Source organism: Pyxicephalus adspersus, chromosome 4 (assembly GCF_032062135.1).
Source record: "Pyxicephalus adspersus chromosome 4, UCB_Pads_2.0, whole genome shotgun sequence".
Lineage (NCBI taxonomy): Eukaryota > Metazoa > Chordata > Amphibia > Anura > Pyxicephalidae > Pyxicephalus > Pyxicephalus adspersus.
In genome coordinates, this window is record NC_092861.1 from 54,608,527 (window position 1) to 54,633,336 (window position 24,810).

Genomic DNA, 24,810 nt, shown 5'->3' on the forward strand with positions numbered 1-24,810 from the left:
AAATAAAGTAGTAACAGAAGTGCCCACTATGTCCATAAGATCCAATGTTTGAGTAGAACTCCCTTTTCATGTTTACGTCTAGCATATGAAATATATTGTGCTGGGTCTGGACAACTTTCGACTACGATTTAGGGAAAAATTGATTTAGTTTTAGATGTTAGCACGTGTTAACTGCATTATTTTCAAATAAGAAACTGAAAGCCTAGTTGGGGAACTGGCTGAACACCAGTGTTTTTTCAGACATCAACTCTCTAATTCTCTATGCCCTACCTTTAGTAAAGCCGCCTCTGAGTCTTAAGAGACTAGCTGCCCTGATCCAGGATTTAAGAAAGAGATGTCTGTGGCCACAAAGAATAACAAATGGCCAGGAACTCAGTCAGTCCAGGCTTCAGCCAATAAAAGGTTAGACGGAAACAAAGTCAGGAATAACATTCTCAGCAGCTTAACTTTATGTGAAGTGGCCTAGTTCTGGAACACTTATTGTTTGGTCTCTTGCCAAACATGGAACCATAGAGCAGGCCCAGTGCATGACTCAAAGTTGGCTAATAGAACACAAGGTCATGGGGGGCCTGTCCTCCATTTTGCGTACATACCTCTTTTGTTATAATATATGGGACAACAGTAAAGGAATAACAAGATGAAGGTAGGTGCCGACAGTGTAATAGTAATTCTGGTAATTCTTGCATCCAAATGAACTATTGGGATAAAAATCTGACGTGTGTACGTAGCTTAAGAGATACCTCTAGTGCGGGGCATCTTCTCAATGACTGCAGCAGTGTCCAGTGATGGTCCAGTGATCCCCGGGGCACTAGAGGCTAATTACCCTGTAGTGCCCCGGGGATTGCACACTGAGCTAATCAATTATTGGTGCCATGGCTGAAATCATTAGGAAGAGTGTGCAATCCCCGGGGCACTACAGGTTATTTAACCTGTAGTGCCCCGGGGATTGTAGTGGAACTGCAGAGTTCATCTGCAGATTAGTTCCCACGGTCACATGACCATGGGAACTTTGTGGTCACAGATGTGACTGCAGGCGATCCCCAGGCACTAGAGGTTGAATGGGGACAAGTTTCCCCATTCATCACATTTAGTGCCCTGTGTTCTTGGAAAGAGAAACTCTATCCAAGAACACAAAGTAGTAGCACAGCGCGGCAACAGTGATCGCTGTTGCAACGCTGTACTATGTATTCTTGGATAGAGAGACTCTATCCAAGAACACATACAACTAGTAAAGATTGCTCTTGCAGCCCTTAATAATCCCTAAAAATAACTCAAATTTTCCCACTATTGACTTCAGTGGTGTTCGAATTCAGCATTCGATCACCCGAACAATATCTCACTATTCGATCGAATAGCTGTCGATACGAATAGTGAGATATTCACCAACACTACTCGTAAGTTTACATACCCACATTTCTTTTTATTAGGAACAAAGTTAGTAGGAATAGCACAGCAATTAAGCAAAATATAGGCATATGGAAAATAATCGGAGGGTCTCCGTTCAAAAGTTTTCATACCCTTAGGTTGTAACACAAAGTATTTCTCCCTTTAACATCAATGATGGCTTGCAGTCTTTTGTGATAGTTGTGGATGAGGCTCTTGATTTTATCAGGTCGTAAAAGTACCCATTCATCTTGACAAAAAGCTTCCGGGTCTTTCTGGGTTGTTTGGAATGAACTACACATTTAGTGGTTCAATGATATTGAGGTCAGGGGACCGTGTTGACACTCCAAGAACTTTCATTTCTTCCTGATGTAGCTACTGAAATGTCAACTTGGAGTTTTGTTTTTTGTTTTTTTAAATCATCACTCCAAAGGACCTGAAGTTTTGATGTTTATCAAGACGCTATTTGGCATTTATCGTAAGCAAACTTTTTTGAGGTGATGGAACAGTAAATGCTTTTTTTTTGTAACCCTACCATGCATTTTAGTACCTCCTCATCACGATTAAAGTCTGGAATTTTTAAATATACTTTTCTGGATACATTTGTACATTTCAATAACTTTTTTTCTACCAGGCCCATTAACAGTTTTTTTGTTTTTCTCCCATGGCTTGGTCCCTAGCAAAGTCAGTGGAAGGTTTGAATGAATTTAAATTGACTATTTATTCACAAACGTTGATTACATTTAAAGTAAACTTACACTTTCAGTTTGGGCTTATGGATGATGTAACCCTAAAGTTTCTAAACCCCCTTAACTGTCGACAACGCTGCAAATGCTCATGGGAGATTCACATCATCAGTAAAATAGGAAAAAAAGCACTACATTTGCTGCAAGTTTAGTGTTTTTTTTCCCGTCTTGATGTAATGATGCCCCTCACTTTCCAGCACCACCACTGCTTATGTCAGATGCATGCGGATTATGGTGACAACATGGACAAGGGTGACAACACAGTTTAGGGTGACAAGGCAGATTAGGGTGACAGCCCAGATGTGGATGACACCATGGATTATGGTGACAATACGCATTAGGGTGACAAGGCAGATTAGGGGAATAATGTGGATTAGGGTGACAAAGTGGATTATGGTGACAATGTGGATGAAGGTGACATCAGCACCAACCAATCACAGAAGACAACCCCCTGACTGATTGGTTAGAGACCATGGGCAGAGCTGAGAAGTTACGGGGAGGGGTGTGGGCGGAGAAGGTCAGGACTGGATGGCATAGCAATTTGTCACACACAAGATGGTCACTTCCATACATATAAGAAATGTTTTATTTTTCATGAATTCCAGCTGACACTAAGGGGATCTGACATTCCAGTGCAAAAAGGTGCGAATAGATATCTAATATTAGGTCTGATGTTAGAGTTTAGATTCGCTTTAAATAGGTTGCAAGCCTTGATTACACTTAATAAATTATACTTAATTAGAAGCTACCTGTGTCAACTTGTTTATTCATATATTCACTCCAACAATTAGGGTACATAAACTTCAGGCCGATTTGTGTGATTTCCATTATCATTGTGATTTAAATGGGCACACATAATTACATGATAATACATTTCTTCATCTAAGCATACTCCCTAAATAAAAAGGAGTTTATCGTTAGTTTATCGGAGTTTATTAATATTAATATTTTCCAAACAATGACCAGGGTACTAAACCTATAAATTTATAAAATCAAAATAAAAACTTAAACATAATAATACCATAAAACTAAAATAATATGTTCTATCACTTTCATTGATCTATCTAATATATTTCAATTGTTTTTAATAATTTAATAAATAAAATACATTTAAATGTCATATACTCCACACCAAGTTTAACCTCTCTGTGTTGTAACTTTCGTTTTATTATATACCCTTTATAGATAAGGCATATTTTTCTAGTTTACATGATGTTGACATGTTCTGCCACAATTTAGACCTGCCTCTAAATTTAATTTAGGACAGACAGTTGAAGAACACAATGCAAATGTTTCATTAAAAAAAAATTATGTTCCCAAATTACTAGGCAGTAAGGCCTGAAGTGACAAGGGAGGAGTGAAAAGGAGATCTGGCATGGCCAGGGGCTAGGGGGTCAGGCTAGTTAGGGGTTAGGGAGAAAAGGAGGGAGATAGGGGAGGAAGATAGGGTAGAGTTAGGACTGGAAGGTGCGAGTCTGGGGGGGGGGTGCACAGTACAGCACCATAGACTTTTATACGACTTGTCTAAGTTCATCTATCTCCTGGGGAAACAGGAAGTCTTTCCCATCCTCTTTAATACTTGCCATTTCATTGAAGTCTATGGGTCTGAACTGTGAAGTGCAGGGAAGACTTGTGGCAGGGAAATGTGAACAAATGAAGGACCCTATACCTTCAGAGCTCAATAGATTTACATTTGCTTTTTATGCCAAAGACACAACAGAACATTTCTGCAAAGTGGAAGAAATTCTCTTTTTAGACATTTTTCACCGGAACAGGTGTATCCATTGGGAGATTTGCGCTTTCCTTGTGTTTTTGGAAGAATTAAACATTTTGGACACCTGATAACTTTCCATCTCTTTGGGAGTGGACACCAGTATAAATAGTGAATCTACCCAATGTGGAATGTTACAGCAATAAGAACCCAACAGGGGTTTTCATTATAAAGTTATATCAAATATTCACATTAAAGAAATGGCTGTAATTTAATTGCTTCCAGCAAATCATAGAGATTTTATAGATGCTTTGTCTGTTCACCCTCTCTATCATTGTATGTTTTTTATTGTCAAAAGTGACAGCGTAAATTATAAAAACATTTTATACAACAGTATTACATACAATATATATATATATATATATATATATATATACAGTATATATTCTAAACTATTTTAAAATCAGATAGATGCACTAAATAACAATAACTACTTTGAGTGTTTTTTTGGGTAGTATATTGGGGTACTGAAGTGGTTAAAAAAAAGAATGCTTGCATGTCCAGTAGTTTCATATATCATTCTCTTTTCCAGGGAAGGACGTGCAGCTCTTGTCACTTCATTCTGTATGTTTAAATATATGGCTATGTTTGGGTTATTTGAATATACCAACACCCTTCTGCTGTATTGGGTAAGATAAATATTATAATTTTCTTTAAATATTAGAGGTGTTTTTAGATTCTTCAAACCTAATTCCAAAATCCAATATTTTTTTAGTTTTTCATAGGGTATAATTTATGTTTGGTTTGATTTTGTCTGATCCAGGTGACCAGTTATCAATAAAACAGTAAGGAAGGTAATGTGTGTCAGTGTTTTCTTGTTGGAGAAATTTCTATGTTTTTTGGACTGTGGGAGAAAAATGCAACCTATACCAACAAAGGACAAGAATACAAACCCAAAGAAGTATGGATATATTTCTAACCAATCTACATGGGGGTCTATTTAGGAAGCAGTGAACCTTACTTCACTGAAACATTCCTTGCTGGAGGATCTTCTAGGTTCATTTGTTTCAATGGCAGTAATTGAGGCAGTAATTAAACATGCTGGAATGTTTCAGTGAATGTCAGATTGACTGCTTTATAAATAGACCCCATAGTGCTTAATTCAGCAAAGGTGCTTGTATAGTTATTCTGTGCAATTAAAAGAATAGGATCTATTTATAAATCATTTGGAGTTATGCAAATGGCACCTACTGAATGTTCCTGAGTTGAAAAAAAAAAATACTGCTGCTCAAGGAATGTAGCAAATATCAAAAGTTTTTAAAGTACTTTTCTTCTTAGACTGTTTTCTTATCTGAATGAATGTTATGTGCTTTTCTAATGTTTAAATGTTCTGACATTGTAACACCTACCCTAAAACAGACAGCTTAATGTGGTGCTTACTTTTACTGGTGAAAAGTCTTTGAGCACTCCCTAAACCGAGCCAAGTGAATCCTGTGCTGTCAAGTCTTCCATCTTCTTTCTAGCACTGGAGGGAACAACGAGCACAGCCTTCTTCTTTCTTCCGGGTTCTTCTTCTTGTCACCTAAACTCACACTGACCATTCATAAGACTAATAAAGCATGCCCAATCCCAGGCGTGAGAAGAAGGAACAGCTCACAGCCTCCTGGGATATATGATGTATCCCATAAGGCTGTCGGTTTTCCTTTCAGTTCTGACTGCTACAGCAGTAAAGATGGAAGGGGAGGGAACCACCCCAAAATTTTGTTAAAGTATTTAAAATTAAAAAAAAAAACTAATTTTTTCTACTATATCAAAGGGCTAGCAAAGGTTTTACATAATGTTAAAATATGGCTATAGGTCCGCTTTAAGTATTAGTAAATAACATTTTGTTACTGCAACTTTTGTGCAATATAGTTGGACTGGCACAAATGCACAAGAATTTATTGTAATAATAAAGACTCCATAGTATCCTGTTAGGCTTTTTACCAAGGCCCCTAAGCTAACATTGCTTTTATATACACCTTTGTGGAGTTCACATTTAGTCATTAAAAACGCTACTAAGCTGTCAATGTTTAAATACTGTTTACTATATTACCAACTTCGATTAAATAATATAATATTGCACTGATTTGGGTTCTTTACAGATTCCAGCAATGCTATAAACATTGAAACTAGAGGTCAGTGTCAGAGACGTGCTTTTTTAACATATACTATGGTCTTTTTCAGTGAGTTCTACCCCTGCATACCCAAAGCTGGCAAAGAACAGACCACCAGGACAGATGATTTCGCCATCTATGCTCTTTTCAGTACTTTTTAATGTTATATATGGTATAGCTTCTCAGACATATGCATTTCTTATAGTTCAGCAGCAGCCATGGTACAGCAAAGATGACATATACAGGTAAATGTGTCCATTTATATCACATCCAGCCTGTTAAACCCTGGGCAAACAAGTCATCACATATATTAAAGTTTAAGCTCACAGTATATATATCCTCCTTAATAAAGCACATTGCTTTAAAGACTTGCCTTGCTGCCCATTATAGGAATCATCACTGTGGAGTGCAATGCCCAGCATTTCTAGCAAAAATGTATATTCTTCCTGCCTTCACAATGTGCATTGCAGGGCACTTGTTTCTATGGGTGAGGTATATTACATTGGATCACATTTTATCCATAGGGATTAATGGGCCTGTGAAGCACATGTATGCTGTGAAGACAAGCCAGTGGGGGTAATTTTTGCTGTCTAGTAAAAATTACGGTACTAGAATTAGGAAAAATATATACATTTATACAGCATGCAGTAATTGGCCAAGTAGGTTTTGTGGCTAAATGGCATTTCCTCTGCTTGATCACTATTAACTAGGGTTTGTCAAATTTGCCTCAACCAACACTACACCAAATAGGGCAGTTTACTGTGTCATAATCAGCTGACCAGATTTACTAACAATCAACAGAAATGACTATAGGAATAGGAATAACATAGCAGGGGCCTTCTGCTCCCCTTTTCCTCAACAGATTTGCCTTTACTTTTGTTCTACTGTCACTAGAATTGATCACTAAAAACTTTTTTTCGCAACAATATTTATAAATCTGTAGCTTTATCATATGGTTATTCTTACTATTGTGTGGAATTAGTACTGTAAACCCAAACCCTCCCCCCCCCCCCCCACCTTCGTAATCTACCAAGCACATATTAACACCCCTAATTAATTCAGGCTGCTAAAGAGATGAGTGGGCCATGTGGAATTAGTACTGTAAACCCAAACCCCCCCCCCCCCCCACATTCCGTACTTGTGATATGTTTTTTGTTTTTGGATTTGTGACTAATGTCATAAAGTCATTAAACACATAAAGTAAGTAAAAAAGGCTGTAAAGAAGCAGAAGAAGTATCATAGAGGTTTTACATCTGTGACTGTTTTTGCATTAAGTTTATATATACCTCTTTGATCTATGTGCAAAGCTACAAAATAAAAATCTGGACAATCTATTTAAAATCTGAAAAAAATTTAATATAAAAGCAAACTCTGTCTATTTGTGTAGATTGTCTAATTTGAATATTTGTAGACCCGTTAGCATTAAAAGTAGTAGTAGGTTTTATTTAAAGACTAAAACAGACCTGCATTGAAAATTATAGAAAGATATCTGTTGTGATCTTGCAATTTTCCTTTTATAATGAGTAACATTTATTTCAGCAAAATATTTACAGGCAAATACTCTATTAGTTGTTTAAGCAACTTTTTCCATACTATCAAACTATCATACTTTCATACTATCAAACTGTAAACAGATACATTACTAAAATAGTATATACCACTATGTGTAAAAACTTTCATATCTAAAAGCTCCATTAAAAAATTTTAGGAGTTTATTCTGGATAATAGAGCTCTCTGGATGTCCATAAGGAGATGCCTCAAATTAAAGCCTGGGAGTAAGTATAAAATGCTTCGACCAGCATTGGCAGAGGACACAAAATGGCCGCTGATTGGAAAAACGATATATAACAAAAGTGAAACGATGACAAATGCACACAGAAAAGCCTACACTAATCCAACTTTCCAACAAGATGATGTTCCTAATGGGAAACCCTTATCCAAATAACAAAATCTTTGGAAAAATGAATAGATTAAAGGGCATTTTTATTTAACAATATGTTAAGGAAACAGTATATATGTAGAGCTATTATTTTGTTAAAATGTTATGCAAAAGCTGTTCATTTTTAAAAAAATATATATTAAATTTCCAGAGCTGTGATTTATTGCTTTCTAAAAAAATAAATAAACATATTTCTTGTTTTACCCATTTGCACGAGAACCCAGAATCTATATTTAAGGATGTCTACTCATTTCGGTCAGACTCTGGGATATTAATTTCCACTCAACATAAGTTAAAGGTGCCTTTTTATATGCTTGTTCTATCTGTCCAAGTTTTTGTACTTTGAAAGACAGTTTAAGATCTTTGTCAAACAAATTGGTAATTTGCCTATTTCCTTCCATAATTGAACTAATTTTAATAAAATTTGACCCAAAAGATTTTTGATTTGGATTTTATTTCTGGTTGAAAGCTGATAAAATGATTTACCACTTGCTAGTCAAGATGCCACCAGACCAGTGTTTCCCAACCAGGAAACTGTGGAACCCAAGGGTTCTTCCAGAAGTTGCTAGGGGTTCAATGGGCAATGAGCAGTTTATGCCACTCATGTCTGTTGACACCAATGATTATTTTGGCTATTAGTACGGGTGACATTCTTCCCAAAATTTTTTGAAGGGGTCCCCCCCCATGTTAAAAGGGCTGAGCCACACTGTGCTAGACACACAGATTGATTTATTGAAAAAGTACTGTCTGTGATTCTTTTTTTAAAATAAAAAATTGCACTAGCAGTTACATTTGATGGACAAACTTTTGTGTGTCTACCTCCACTTCTCAGTCCAAGCAGTACACACAAAGGGTTTCTTGAATATTAAAGGATCTGTAAAGACACAATTCTCTGCAAGAATAAAATAAAAGATGGGCCAGTGTACTAATAAAAGGTCTGAAAAAGAATTATATATTTAGAAGAATTATACATATTAGTTATTCTATTATTATGGAATTATACATATAGCAATAAAAAACACACCTCTACCTAGTGGCAGAACTAGTAATCACAATACATTAGACCTATTGCACCTTTGTTTAAACAGCATTATTTTACCACCAAAATTCATTTAGAGATAATGAAACCATGGCTATTTATGTTTGCCCTGGTTCTCAAGGTTCCCAAGAATGTAACTGATTGAGAGGTGCCAATCTACATTTGCTGAACAATGTAGCTGTAGCATTATTTTTAATTGTGCTGGTTCAGGCTGTGGCACTGTGCAAATCAAATATGACAAACATTTAATAAGGATGCCCTTTTTGCATCTCATAGATTTTCTGTTTAAGGTTGCAGGTGGTACAGCCTCTTCATTTTCAGGAGATTCAAGAAATTATGGACACAAATTTAAATTTCAGCTGTGTTCTGGGTATTTTCCTGCAGTTTCTTGCTCAAGCTGTATAGACAATGCTGTATGTGTCACTTTATGATGCTTTTGACAAAAAGGCATTTCATCAATAATTGCACAACTGATTGTTGCATAATTGGCACATGAATGTAGAGTAATAACTGTAACTGTTTTGAGACTGTAGTCAGCAAATACTTTCCTTAGCCTGAGGTCCCCATTTTGTACACTTTTCTCCAGACATTTGTACATATGCTGGGTCTCTAGAAATTGTAGCAGTGTTTCATATCAGGTCTTCCATGTAAGCAGTTCTGGAGATTGCAGGTTTTTTTTTTATCTTCGCAGTATGTTTTTGGCATATGCACATTAACATTGTGTGTGTTTTTTTCTCTTTGCAGCATCATTTGTTTGACCTTTCTTTATATAATCCTTGTAGTCCTTTTTCACCTGTCGGTTTCACTAGGCCAAGATGATGTTATTAATTTGCTCCAGGCATGAAGAAGTTAATATTGAAAGGAATGAGTCAGACTTTAAATCCCTTTTTTCAGGCAGCTGGTGGCAGCAGTGTTGCTTCATATTTTTTCTGATACCGCTTTGCCACCTCAGCTGCCTTCAAAGACCTGAACTGGAATTGTTTGTCACTGTTTTTGCTGGCATTATCAAACATTTGTAAGTGTTTTTCTTGACCTCTTTTATGTGTGAGTGAACATTTCTGTAGCAGTGCACAGAAGTTAACTTCTTGTAATGGAGATGATATCTTAGAATGAGATTATATTTACTTAAGGGGAAGACAGAAAGAAAAGCAGGACTAATGCATTAAAGAAATTAAGCAATTTTAAAATCAATTTTGTTTTAGATGTTAAATACTTTTTGTCAAATATTTCCAAAATCTCATTCTTTTTTTATTATATTGAGATTTTTGTATATAACTTCTAATAGGTGGTTTGGGCTCATCTATTCTTCTTTATGCATATTACTTTTATAATAAAACAAAATTCTAATATATTATACTTCTGTTGCTATACACTGTAATATGCTTAATCTTACTTTTTTGTTTCTTCCTCTAAATATGTATCACAAGTTTTTAAATAAAAGAAATCAGTTGGCAATTGAAATTTTCCAACTCATCTGACAAACTGGTTTTATACATATAACAGACTGGGTCCTAGGATTATTAATGTCATAATAATCAATGTCATTTTAAGGTAGCCTGTTCCATAGCAACTATCTGAACATGGCAAGGGAAATTTAAAAGGTAAGAGGCACCAAATATCTGTGAGTACAATTGTGAGAAAGCAGACTCAAACCCTTGTGACCCACTGATTGGCATTCCATTGCAGGGCATCGCCATCTTCCTTCTCTTCTTACTCCCAAAGGCAATCTTCAGCCATCTTGATTGGCCATGCCAGGATGAACGGTTCATTCATCCTTGGCACACCGGGATCAGGCAAGTAAGACGGTTTACTGCAGAAGGGACATCACTCGTCCTTTTCTGCAATAATGACCTGCCTGATCAAGCATTTTTAAAAGTAGAAGTTTGGGTGTATTTATAAGGCAGTGAATCTGACATTCACTAAAATATTCCCTGGTGGAGAATCATTTACTGCCATTGAAACATATACCTGGGGGATTCCCAGGTAATATTTCAGTTTATGTAAGATTCACTGCTTTATACATAGACCCCTTTGTGTTTTTAGAACAAAGTATTTTCTTGTTAGGAAAATGAATATGTTTATTATCCTGTGAATGATTGATTAAGCTCCAATATCATAGTCTGTATGCTTGGATTCCCTTGACATTTTGCTATGATCTGCTTCTACTGCTTTTCTTAGAGGTTTCTAGATGATTGCGTTATGACACAAATGATCCGTTAAGCATACTGAAAATTTCTGTTGATACTTCCCCATAGTTGATTTCACTATTAACCATGCATTATCTGGATATCTGGTTATTGATGAATGAATAGTTAGTATACTTACTGAATACCATCCATGCATTACTATCTTTGGAACCAAACTTATCCCGGTTTATTTGTTAATGAACAGGGAATATTGTTTATTATTCATGTGTGTGTATAATGATATGGTAAATTAATCTGTATTATCACAGTTTTTTTATGTATTGGTATAGATGTGAATAATAAACAGCTTAGTGCCTTGGAACTCATGGTAATTAGATACATCAGTTCCAGGAAAGATTATTTGCTTTGTTATTTTTTTCTCCAAACCAGTCCACTTTATAAGACAATGTCTTATTTTAAAAAAGTACAGATAAAATCACAAAAATACCCGAAGAAAAACAAGCACAGAAAAATCCAGAAATCGCCATAGGGTTGATATCAGACGAGTTCATTGATGTGTCCTAGCAGATCCAAGAATGATTATTGACACTAATGGATGTAAAGGGGGGAGAGCACAGCGAAGTGTGGCTCCCCCCTCCTCTCTTTATAGAGCAAAACAGTTCTGTATGTACAGCACTCGTTCAGTCTTTTGTCGTTGGAAAGAATAGTGAAAGATCCTTTCCAATGACAATTATTGAACGTGTGTACTAATGTTAGTGTGTGAATTTAGGTTGTCCTTATATTTGACCCGAATATAGATGTTCGAATTCGAATAGACCTGACCCGAAAAACAGGGGATCTGCACGTGCAAATTCCTGTGTAAAAAATGTGTTAAACAAAGAGGCTTTAATGTTAAAGTAATTTATTGAATATGTGTGATTTGTGTAACTAACCAGTTTTTTTACAGGTTATCTCACAATGACAGGATGATTCCCACGGCTGCACAATCATGGGAATCCTCCTGTAAGTGTTGGATCCTCAGGCACTAGAGGTTAAATGAGGACAAGTCTCCCCATTCATTACCTCTAGTGCTCTGTGATTGGCTGAGGAAAGGTAAACCCTAATGACAGCCCACCATATTGACAGGCCATTTAGCCTCTAGTGCCCGGGATGTTCTCAATGAATGCAGCCGTGAGAACACTGTGTGATCCGTGGCACTAGAGGTTAATTAATTATGGGACTCTTGTAGCTAACTCCTCCTAAAATTGTATTGCTGCAGCGCCATCACAATATTAGAAAAACTACACCTATCATACTGTGCTACCCTGTGACACATTTGGCCACTTACCTTCGGTGAATCCTAATTTCATAGGAACAGGGAGATGTAAGGACATGAGCAAACAGTAATAAAAACATGTCCCCTAGGCTATCTGTCACATGAATTGGATTTCCTATTGGGGTGCAAAGATGGTTAATGGCCCCTTATAACAGAAAGGGCGCATTGTATAGTGTAGTTTCTGCTGTTTGGTACAGAAATGGTGAGCAGGGAACAATATATGAGCGGCCATCACTGTATATTAGCTTTAGTTTTATATATTTCATTAATAAAATATGAATCAAATGGTAAGTGCAGAAATTCTTGATTTGTCATTTCCTTTATAAGGTGCATGTATGTTATGGTAGCCGTAAACATTTCAATTTAATTTCATTTTAAATTAAAACTATTCTAGTTTTAAACATCTTTAATGGTTGTTTGCATCGTGGTTTGCATCAAGTTTTATCCCAATGTCAACAGCGGCCCCCTGATTTAAAAAAGTTGGGCACCACTGCCCTTAAACATCTCAGAAGACCTCTCATGTGGACTATGTGATAGAGCTTTAGAGTCTCAAACCACTGAAAATATTGGGGCCCTTAGGGGACATTGAAGGAGAAACTGTAAAGCAATATACTCACTTTTCCTTTTTCTTAATATAGCTAATTGACTGAAATATTATTGTCATTTTCTGAAATACAGTTACATCTATTAGGAGTTGTTCAGTAAAGCTTTTTTGCAGGTCTGGAGTTGTTAAGCCGTCATACAAACACCTAATAATGCCCACTCTAAGTAGTATATATATTTTAATTATACTTACTATTTGTCACCAGATAGATATTAATTAGCCAAGTAAAAATCCTAAGGGCTATATATTGGCTTTCTTGGATTTTAGGTCTGTCAGTTTTCCTTTTCATGTAAATTCTGTAGAGGTACAATTTTGTTGTTGCATTATTATAACATATACATTCTATTTTCTGATAAGCAGCAATGTATCTGTGATTTGTTACCATAATTGGAACTAGCACTAAATTACTATTTAATAGAGCTTATGAAATATCAGCCACGTACAGCAGGTAACAAGGTGCCTGTAAAACTAGATGGGAGTATTCCAATTCAGTGATTTATATCTGGATTTATCAAATGTCTGTGAGGTGCCAGCAGCTGAGGCATTTTAGGGCAGAAGCAAAAAGACCTGTTGGAAAAACTTGTTTGATTGCTTTTTCAGGAGCCAGCCTCAAAAGTGTCATTGGCCTCCTCTGTCCTAGTTCATATGATTCAACCATCTTTATACAGTATTACAATGGTCATGGGCCACTTTTTATTTAGCTTGTAAATGCTTTCCCAACATGGTGACTTCTCAGTGGTTGCAAGAAAAAATAGGTTCAATGTGTTCAACTTTCCCAGTATTTTTTGTACATTAAACAATATCATGTAGAACATGATGTATTATATGGCTTAGTCATTACTAAAATATTTAAATAGACTTGAGAATCTAACACAGAAAAAGTATAGCAGAGTTTATTATTGCAACTAGACCACTACTTCATTTAGTTCTATAGGGCCTTCCTGGTGATAGCCCTTCCCATCACCATTAAACACATTTAATTTAAAGTGTATTTCAGTATTAGAAGTGCAATGCATTAATTAAAGAGGCGTGCACTATGCAGGAAGCAGAGGAGTTCGTATGTCAGAACTGGAACTATTTTAGAATGCTTTACTAACCTCTTTAATACCATCAGATCAGGAACAGAAAGCTTAGAAGACTATAACAGCAACACTTTTTGAAACATGAAGAATAAAGAAAGCAATGATCACTGTGCAATAATCAATGAGGGAGAAGACAATGAGATGGTGAGTACATCTTAGTTTTATGGTGTATCCAAGCCATCTAAATGCTGTTTAGAGGAAAAACTATGTGTGAAAAAAATAAATATATTGGGGCGTTTTACAAAGTGAATGTGACATTTACCAAATATAAAATGGTAGTCAATCATTGACATAGAAAGATTTGGTGAATATCACATTGACTAGTTTATAAATATATGTAGACATATTTGGCTAAAAACAACTTAGAATAATGATTGCTTCTGGGAAATGGGGCTTTAAGTTAAAATAAGACAAATGCATTGCATTCATATATATTGAGACCATAGGAATATACCTATCAGATAAAAATGTTATATATTTTTTATTATTTAATATACTAATTTTATACTTTAATAAGAAAAGTTATACAAATAACGATGCAGATTAATTCACAAAAAGATAAAATATCAAGATTGTGTGTGTATATATATATATATATATATATATATATATCATATTGTTTGATATATGGTAGGGGATGTGATGTTTTGGCCTCATAAGGTGTGCCTAGAGCTTTTGTGATTCAGACTTATGTGGCCATTTATAAAAATCTAGATTGTGAAGGTGGCAGCTTGTTGGTGGCAGATTTTTGCATTCCTTGCCAACTGGCAGGGCTGATGAGGGGATCTCGGATTTTTCGCTCTGCATTGCCACATCTGGAGGTGGTATCAGACAAGCTGCATAAGAAGGTGGGTTGGGCAGGATAGGGGGTTTGTTTTGGACCATTCCCGAATCGGCTGTTGGTAATGTAGATTTAGCCCTATTGAGTAACCTTTAGTTTTGTATTAAATCTACTTTTGCTTGACTCTAATGCACTTTTATTTTCTTACAAGGAAATCTTTGGGTACAGGCTAAGCATTCCTTGGATTGTCCTATGTGTGATTGGCTATTGTTTATCAGGTGGAATTCTTTTGCTGATCTTTTATTGGAAACCAGAGTGGAGCGTGTGGGCAAACTGTGTCCAGTCATCTTTGGAGAAAGCCAATGTGGTTTTACTAAGAACAACAGTAAGTAGTGAGATTGCTTGTATGTCAGTATATATTATTACATTCAGTAATTTATCATTATTAGTTTATTAGTAAAATAAACTATAATTGGTAATAATAAGTCATTTTAAAATTTGACATTCACTAAATCATAGCCAATAATGTTTTTAGACAATAGTTGTTATCATATATAATTAGATTTCTTTTTACTTGTAACACTAAATTAGGCCACTAGACTAGTTTTGTGACAGATGTTTGTGTTCCTTTTATTTAATTTATTATTTAAATGAAATCTGTCAGTTGATCAATAATTAAAGCAGGCACCAGTGACATATTTTTATGACCCTTTTCACAGCTTTTTCAAAACATAAGGGGCTTGTTCACACCTACAAAATAAAAACACATCAATTGCTGCTGCTTGACCCCTACTATGCACAGCTAGGCATCCATTATCATTTTCAGGTAAAAATGCCTGGTTTTTACAAGCATTTTCAACTGCCTGTCTGGGCATTTCTAGGTATTTTAGTGTCCCCAAAAAAAGGAAAAAAAAAATCAAACTAAGCACTAGGCATTTAAAAAGTGCCTATACAGGCAGTTGCAAATGCCTATAAAAGCCTTTTAGGCATTTTTAAACACTTCCCAATCAAGTCTCTAGAGGCAGCAGAGCTGGCAAACTGCCCCTGAGCACTGCATTGAGCGAAAAAAGAACAGACCTAATTGGTCCAATGTTAAGCATGGTTGAGTGGTAAAACCATTGAAAAACACTTGAAAAAACTTACATCGGAACAAGCTCTAAGAGAGCTTTCAGCAAGCTTTATTTAAACCCATTTAAAACTATTCAGTTCCAGTTTATTTTTCTAAAAATTTTAAACACAGGATCATATGAGAGTGTCACTTTAATTTATTTGCTTTGTCGAAAGCCTGTTAAAACCGACAATTTCAGCAGTTGGTTTAAAGTGACGGTCAGCAGTTATTAAAATGTGTCTAAAACTTCCATTCTTGAACAATTCTTTAAAGACTGTAACAAAGTTGCTGAAAACTGTAAACACCACTCTTGCCCACATCAAAAGGCTTTGCAAGACTCACTTACAAGCCTGCCTTAGAGCTGTCAGATATATTCTTACTTATATTTCACGTGTAACTGGCTTGAAATAAGCTACAGGTATGTGACTTATTAGGTAGTTCACTAAACTACCCAATATGACTTTAAGAACCACAACACTGAAAACAAGATATGTGCACATCAGTAGTCATTGGATATAATTATACGGTAAACCCTCTCTAATTAACATAATTTGCTAATTACCAATGGTGTGAGTAGCACTTTTACCTCATCTATTCTAAATATTAAATACTACTCAGTGAATAAGGATACAAACTCAGGAGTACAACTCACCTCAAGTGATTAGATATTTATTAATTTTAGCATCAAAAGGATTTTTTTTTTTTGTGTATCATTAGGTAGCTCATACAAATGACAGTGCTACAGATTTCACCTTTTTTTAATGTTATTTGTATATTGGTCTACACAAAAAAAATATATTAAAGAATAGCAATCACATTATCTGCTATAGACAGATATATACTCTCAAGTTAGGTTGCTCTAGAAAAATAGACACTTGCAGTAAATATAAATAAATATATATATATATATATATATATATATAGGCTTAAGAATTAAGATGTATAGTATGGTCAATTAGAGAAGCAAAGCATGTCTTAACTTGAACGTCTTAGCTGGAGCTTGAGTAGTATTAAGTAATAAAAGTATTAGGTAAAATAAAATTGCCTACATTACTCATACAATGGTATGGGAGTAATACCATGAAATGGCTCTATCTATAAAAGGGCATCTAACTTTCCCTCAAACATTCCCTGGGGGAAATCAATTACTATCCATGTAAATGATTCTAAAACATTGAAACGCCTGTTTTATAAAGCCCAAAATGTAAGTAACAGAAATAAGAAATTCCCAAACTGAATGTAAACATTTGGAGTTGGGGCCACATGCACATATCTACAACAATAGTATCTAAGTGGTCAAATTTGCAAGATATCTATGAGGTGTGCCTTATACTAAAAAGTGCCTTGTAGTTCATATTTCTTCACTAAGCACATAAGCAAGATGAAGCGAAAAAATGTGTTAAATCTTAAGTAATCAGTCACAGGAATGTAGGGGCTTGGGAGAACTAGTTTTTCAAGTTAAGTAAAGTCAAACAATGGGTAAACATAGCTGATCTTAAGATTTGAAGATATAAAACATCACATGGTGATTTTATTTTGCCAAAGTAACTTGGTGAGGGAAAAACAAATTAAAATATGTGAATGTACTTTAGCAAACAGTTAAAGAAGTAAAGGTGGTCATAATCAAGTTTCTAGTAGAACTAAGAAAAAAGTAGAGGGTAGTTTATAAAGGGAAGAGTTAATATTAAATATAATATATAGGTTGCAGTTTTCAGCTTTTTTAAATTGGTGCCATGAAGCCAATTTCACTGGGGATATTTTGCTTTTAATATCCTAAAGTCCTGAGTAATAATAAAAACCCAGCAAAAGTTCTAATCATTCTCCACACTATTCCCCACACTAAAATGTTTTTGGCTTAACATATAATATCCTTTCTAGTAAAGAGTATAGTCTTGTTTGCTCACATCTGGATCATGTTATGTCTGAACTCAAAGACAATTTGTAGCATCTCACAGGCTTATTAGTCTGGTTTTCATGATAAATGCAGACAATGGGTAATCATATGTATATGTATTGTTTAATGGAAGGGTAACAGCAAAACATTCAATAAATATCAACTAAAGCATGAATTTTAAATAATTAATAATTGCTACAACTGGATTTATATTTTAATAGCATGTACAAGTTTTATTTTAAAAGCCACATGTGTCTTTTTTAAAGGTAGCAGCAACATTACAGCTGTGCTACATAATGCTTGGGCAGAGATGTGGGTGGGAGCCAGTGGGTCCAACCCTACAGGAAACTAAAGAGTGTGAATACAGGAGCAGTGTCCCTACACAAAGAGAGAACAGCAGTGATGAAAAAGGACTTTTCTGTGCTAAGTAATCAAGCTATAAATCACGCTCTATTAAATTTGGCCCTAATGAGTCTCTGAACAGATGAACTTTATGAACAAAATATCAACATACACGGGGTATTGCATCATTCCTTGTGTACATAGCTAATTGCTGTAACACGACATTTAGTGACAAAGAGCATTTATAACATCAATATAGTTGTTGCTAACAAAATACAAACCTGTGTTCTAACAAGCAGTGGCCACTGAGAGAACACAGGAAATATTTATCACATTTTTGGGGTCAGTATGTCTGCTGCACAACAGGGACACATATACTGGAGTTGGCAATAATGAAGTCCTTATAACAGTCTTTTTATTTTGGCTAGGATGAAAGAAAGAAATACACCAGAAAGAAGGTACACTGGATTTCCTTAAAGGAATTTAAAGAAGAGCTGGAAAATTTAAAATGTTCAGTCATCTCTGACGAAAATTCTGTTTTGATTAAAGCCATAAGAAGGCCAGATTTCAAAGTAAGTAATGCTGTGCCTTTATTTCCTTGAAAATTGTTTTCAGTTTGAGATGTTACATATAATTACATAGTTACATAGGAAGTCAGGTTGAAAAAAGATAAAGGCCCATCAAGTTTAACCTCTATGGAAATAAACATATCCCAGGTATAAAACCCAATGGACATATCTGTTCCAGAGGAAGGGAAAAAAACCCTGGTACAATTTGCTCCAACATGGGAAAAAGTTCCTTCCTGACTCCATGAGGCAACCGAATGTTCCCTGGATCAACAGTCTTAGTTATTTTTACTTTAAAGCTTTAATACCCAGTTATATCCTGTGCTTCTAGAAAAACATCCAGCTTTTTTTAAGCAATCTGTATTAGTTGCTGAAACTACTTCCTGAGAGAGCTGATTCCACATTTTCACAGACCTTACAGTGAAGAATCCCTTCTTTAGCCGGAGCTTCAACTTCTTTTCCTCCTGATGCATAGAGTGTCCTCTTGTCCTTTGTGAATAGTTGTGAAGAGAGTTCTCTATACGTTCTCTATATGGACAATTTATATATTTATATAGGCTGATCATATCCCCCCTTATACGTCTCTTCTGAAGGGAGAATAGATATTCAGTTCAGTTAATGTCTCCTCATAGCTGAGCTCCTCCATTCCTTTTATTAGTTTAGTTGCCCTTCTCTGCACTCTCTCTCAGTTCCACAATATCATTTTTGTGAACTGGTGCCCAAAACTGGACTGCATATTCCAGATGTGGTCTTACCAATGCTTTCTACAGGGGAAGGATTACGTCTCGATCACTGCAGTCTATTTCTCTTTTTTAATACAAGAAAGTACTTCGCTAGCTTTAGATATTGCAGCTTGGCATTGCATGCTGATATTAGGTCTATGATCTACCAGAACCCCCAGATCATTCAAAAAGTTTCCGCACTTTTATTTTTTCATTGTAAAAGGTGAGGACTGGCGGAGTAATAGTTCTTGTTTGAGACTGTCATGTGACTAAGAAATATAGATTGCAGAGGAAGGTGACTATATAAAAAATGCTGTAATGTTTTTGAAAATTCTTAAATAGATTACAAAAAGTCCAGAAACTTTTGGAAGAACCCTCCTAATACACTAAACTATAATGACTATGCATTGTTATCGGCTTTTTTGGAAGAACAAAGAATCTACATGTCTGCATAGAATGTTTGTACATTATGCAAACTTAACTCTGTCATACGGGATCCAGCACAGCTTCCCACTGATTCAGAGCAATCATACAGACCAAACAACATTACCTTTCCATGTGTTCCCCAACGGGGTAAGGGCAGTCAGTGTTAGTTTACAAGAAGCCGCCACTGTTACTGGCTGATACTAAGTTAGTTGTTGATATATTTATACAGAAACTACCCTCTACACTTTTAACTTTACATTGACAGCTCTCAATGTCTACTACTTGTAAACCCAAAAATGACTTTGACGTTAATTAGGAACACTCAGACAAGAGCCCTCCAGTGTAGAGATAAAAACTACTGCTGCTGACTGATATGTACTGACCGTTTGGTCCTGCACCTTGCCTAAGTTGCTGTCCTTAAAACCTAGTGACGGAATTAGGAAAGAGTAGCTGCAGGAATGTTTTATTGAACTGAATCTCTGATTCAAGAAAGTCTCATGAGGAAATACCCTTAAAGAGCAAGAATGTACTTTTGTAGCTATTGACCTACCTCTACAAATGCTTTTGTCCCCAATCTTTTTGGACCTACGGACCACTAAACTTTTGGACTCCGAATGACACATGCACGGGAAGCCGTGTGTCACTCAAAGGGTAAGACGCTTCCCCCAGAGTGATGTCATGATGCCAGAATCCACCCACTTAGACCTTCAATGAGAGACTGGGTGGGTTGTGTTCAGAGACAATTAAAGTTACCAACCAGTACCTTCGTGAGTTGCAGTGAGAATATTGCTGGTGCTGAACCTTTTTTATCTTAATACCGGTATATACTATGGTAAAAACTATGTACATGTTCAGATTTCCCCAATAAACAGTTCAATGATTATTCTAATATGCTGTAATACAGTACAGTTTATGCCAATAAGGCCTGACTAAAGTCAAAAAGCACAAAAAAATCTATACAAAATTCAATTGTGTGTTTTTGGTTTGTTTTACCCATAATCACCTAACATTTTCAAACGCAAACATACACAAAAAATGCATTAGGGCCTTTACCTACTATTGCAACACAGGCAGGGTCCGCTCCTCTTCCTGTGTCACTATCTGTATTTGTCTGTCATTTGCAACCCTATTTAATGTACAGCGCTGTGTAAAATGTTGGCCCTATTTAAATCCTGTTTAATATTATTATATATATAATAATAATAATAATATTAATAACAACAACAGTTCTTTTTGGTCTGTATGTTGCATTAGTACAGCTAATTAATTTTAAACTGCCCAATACAGTGCACCAAAAATCATGCATGTGGCACTTTTATACGCACAGCTTAAAGTATTGCACCCCTGCAATACTACAGCTCACACTGCAATGTGCTGGAAAGGTACATTTTAAGGTTCCAAAAAGAATAAACAGTAACTCATTGCAGCAATGCATGTCTTGTTGTGTAAACGTACCCTGGTGGGAACAAGCCCAATAAAATAAAGGAAAAATACATCACAACACCAGAGAAAACACTGAAAAAACACCTTAGTTCCTGATAGAGTTCCAAAGTAAGGGGGTGTTAACTTTTATCAAACCACTTTCTGTACCTTTCTTACAGTGTCAAATTAATTTGCTAATATGTTAACTGCTCATCATGTTTTGTGTTTCTTTTCACTGGTATTTTAAAATACTATTACACTATTTTGCAAAAAAAAAAATATAAAAGCAAAAAATTAAACCACTGTTTAAATCCTCCAAAAACACAATTTTCCATATTAATAAATTAGTATTATAAGACATATAAGATATCATGCTGCCCTTTTAGTACTATTTATTTAAGAACTAATACAAAAAAAGAAAAGAAAATCCAAAGCATAGATAAGAGAAATGGTTTTATGTTTGTTGTAAAGAACCTCCTAACTCCTCTCAAACTTTAGACTCTAACTATTTTACCCAAGGCACTGGTCCACAGTTCTATGCTAGAAATATATTTCTGTCTACTGTTGAAAAATAACAACTTTTGTACAGCTGTTCATGAATAAACATTAATAATAAAGAGAGAACAGGATATTCATGTAGGATGACACAATATTGATACTTTTGCAGGTCAAATATATTACAGTTCAGAAAATACGTTTTGTTTGGAACTATGCTCAGAAAAGGTTTGAAAACATTGGGTGAGTAAGTAACTAAAGGCCTCATTTGTAAACTTTTGTCAAAAGAAAAAGGGAACTTGAATATGCAGCCACTTACTAATTTGTACTACATAAGTGCTAATTCACTTAATGTCTAAATTATTTTACCTGCGTTCTCTAATTCACCCATCATTTTATCTTACTGTTTCCATCATTTAACCTTTATTAAATTGAAATATTCACTTAACAACATGAATATAAGTGTGAAATTCATATTTTAACATGTAGAATGCATTATTTAAAGCCCCTCGTAAACAAAAATTGTATTTTCTGATATTCCTCAGTATTTTATCACCATCTCTTGCTTTTCTCAATGAATAATTTATTGTAAATAATAATTATCACAACTTTTGATAAATTGAAGCACATTTGAATTGTTAATAAACATAATGAAGCACAGTCAACATAACGAAGCACAGTCAACATATAGCTGGCATTTTTTAGGTACCTACATGTCAAATCTGTTTTACTGCAAAAAATTCTTTCTTCTGCCAGCGAGCATTGGAAACCCAGGAGCAGTGTGAGGAAGTTATTAGGGGTGATTTTACTTACAAAATCACAAAAGTTTTTTTTACTTCCAACGACACAGAACAAATTAAAGAGGTAGTTCCTGGACCTCTGTCAGGGGCAAGAAGACCACCAATATGATGAATTTAGTTAGTTACAATGTAATAACACATGCACTGTGGACACAGATAACTGTATTTTCCAGAAGCAACTTGGACATCTGGATTTTGTGTTCACAAGAACCACCAGTTGGCCTTAGAAATAGATATAAAACATCCATTTAAAAACAACAAATTAAAATATAATGTATACAAAAGACTTATTTAGCTATGTGTAAGACAGCAATTTGCCATCTCTGCCAACTCTCTCGTTGCTCTGTTCCCATCACTGACATCCTTGCCAAGTCTTCATGTAAGTTTGGCATTTTCATCCATCTTCATTAGTGGAGCCAGGAGGGTACACACTCAGGCTGCACATTCATGTTTTAGTGTAACCTCAGAGGAAAAGTGCTTGTATGTAAAGCAGTTGTGTGTATGGCAGAAGAAATAGAGTCTTGTTTTCATGAACAGCCTAGCCAGTAGCAATGTTTGTAAAGACATAAGGGATCCACTTTAAGGTTAGATATATATATATATACCCAGATAGACCCAGATATATATATATATATATAGTCATTATATATAGGGACCAGATGATACATGACTAAAATTTGCTAACAGTCACTAAAATTAGTATCCCATCATGAATTACATGTTTAGCCATACTATTCTTCTCTACTTAATAAACTAGATGCTTTACTTTCTGACTACACCCCACGTGTGTATCCTTGAGCGGAAAGGGAGTCTCTTCAGCAGCCATGCCAAAGTTTAAAAATGTGCTTTCTGTGATTTTAGAACTTTGGAAGAAAATCTGTCATGTTACAACATGCACTCTTATTATGGATCTGGGCTCAAGAAAGAGGAACAAGCAATCAGGTAAATACACCCTAGGCTTAATAAAATGTTGCGATGCCCATTTACACAGGATTCACCAAAAGACAAGGTGCTAGAGCACTGTTGGGTTAAGTCTGCATGCCCCGTCACTCTTCAGTGTGTACAGCCTATTACGAAATATTAATCAATTTTGTTTTACTTTTTTCTAGGAGATTAGTTTGTGGTTACAACACAATTGAAGTGGAAGTTGCTCCATTATGGAAGATATTTATCTTTAAGGTACTAAAATGTTACAAAGCTGCAATAAATAATATAGGATATTGAGGGAATCATGCAAGCCTTGCAAACAGTGTCTTAGGCTTTGTGTCTTAGGCCTTGCAGACAATGTTTTCAGGCTTAAACTTCTCAGTTTAACTATAGAGAATAAAAGCTCATCTTTAAAACTTCCAATGGGCTAGTCTACACCACAGCATATCTTTGAGGCATGTTTTCAAGCATTTCTGAAAACGCTTCTTGCTGCATTTTACAAATAAAAATGCACAAAAATCACTCTATTGAAATAAATTGAGGTGTTTTTGCGCATTTTTGCACATTTGTAAATTCCTAAAAACATTAAAAAAAGCCTCTATTGATGTCAATGAAGGCATTTATAGCCATTTTCACAGCTTTATAGGAGTTCTAACACATTATTATGAAAGCTTCCATCGAACGACTTTACATTTTACGGGTTTACATTTTCTCATGCAATCAAGGGAAAGGTTGTATGAGGACACTGCTCCCAACACTGCTCCATATGCGGAACACTAGCCAAAGTTCTGCTAGGGATTCCAGGAGCAAATTGTGTGGGGACACTGCTCTTGTGGCCTTAGCAAAGTTGTGGGACGTGTTCTGCACTCACGTGGATGCAGAGCACGTGTCACAGCTTTGCTAGGGCCGAGTGTAGTGTCTCCCACAACCTCTCACTTGATTGCTACCTCTGAGCTGTGGCACGTGTTCTGCACCATATGGGTGAATAGGGAGATTGTCCTCATTTGACCTTTAGTGCTTGGGGATCCCATGCTGTCAGGAGTCCCACGGCTATGCTCACGTCAAGTGCAACCATAGGAATCATCATTTCATGGTGGGATAACCTGTAAATGAGAGTTAAGTACAGTTAAACAGCAATCACATACATATAATAAAAATACTTTAACAATAAAATCTTGTGTCATTATTTATAGATATATTAAACC

The 24,810-nt window shown here is 35.6% G+C and overlaps 1 protein-coding gene across 1 annotated transcript in view; it reads left to right on the top strand.

Annotated features, from left to right (window-relative positions):
• Positions 1-9,911: 9,911 nt before the first annotated feature.
• The window catches only part of LOC140329765 (probable cation-transporting ATPase 13A4), a 52,128-nt gene continuing 37,229 nt past the window's right edge, over positions 9,912-24,810 (top strand). The window contains exons 1-7 of the mRNA XM_072410156.1: positions 9,912-9,989; positions 14,155-14,266; positions 15,115-15,288; positions 18,676-18,819; positions 22,051-22,121; positions 23,540-23,620; positions 23,788-23,857. Coding sequence (XP_072266257.1) covers positions 14,204-14,266; positions 15,115-15,288; positions 18,676-18,819; positions 22,051-22,121; positions 23,540-23,620; positions 23,788-23,857 — 603 coding nt within the window. The 5' untranslated portion in view covers positions 9,912-9,989; positions 14,155-14,203. The remainder of the gene's footprint in view (positions 9,990-14,154; positions 14,267-15,114; positions 15,289-18,675; positions 18,820-22,050; positions 22,122-23,539; positions 23,621-23,787; positions 23,858-24,810) is intronic.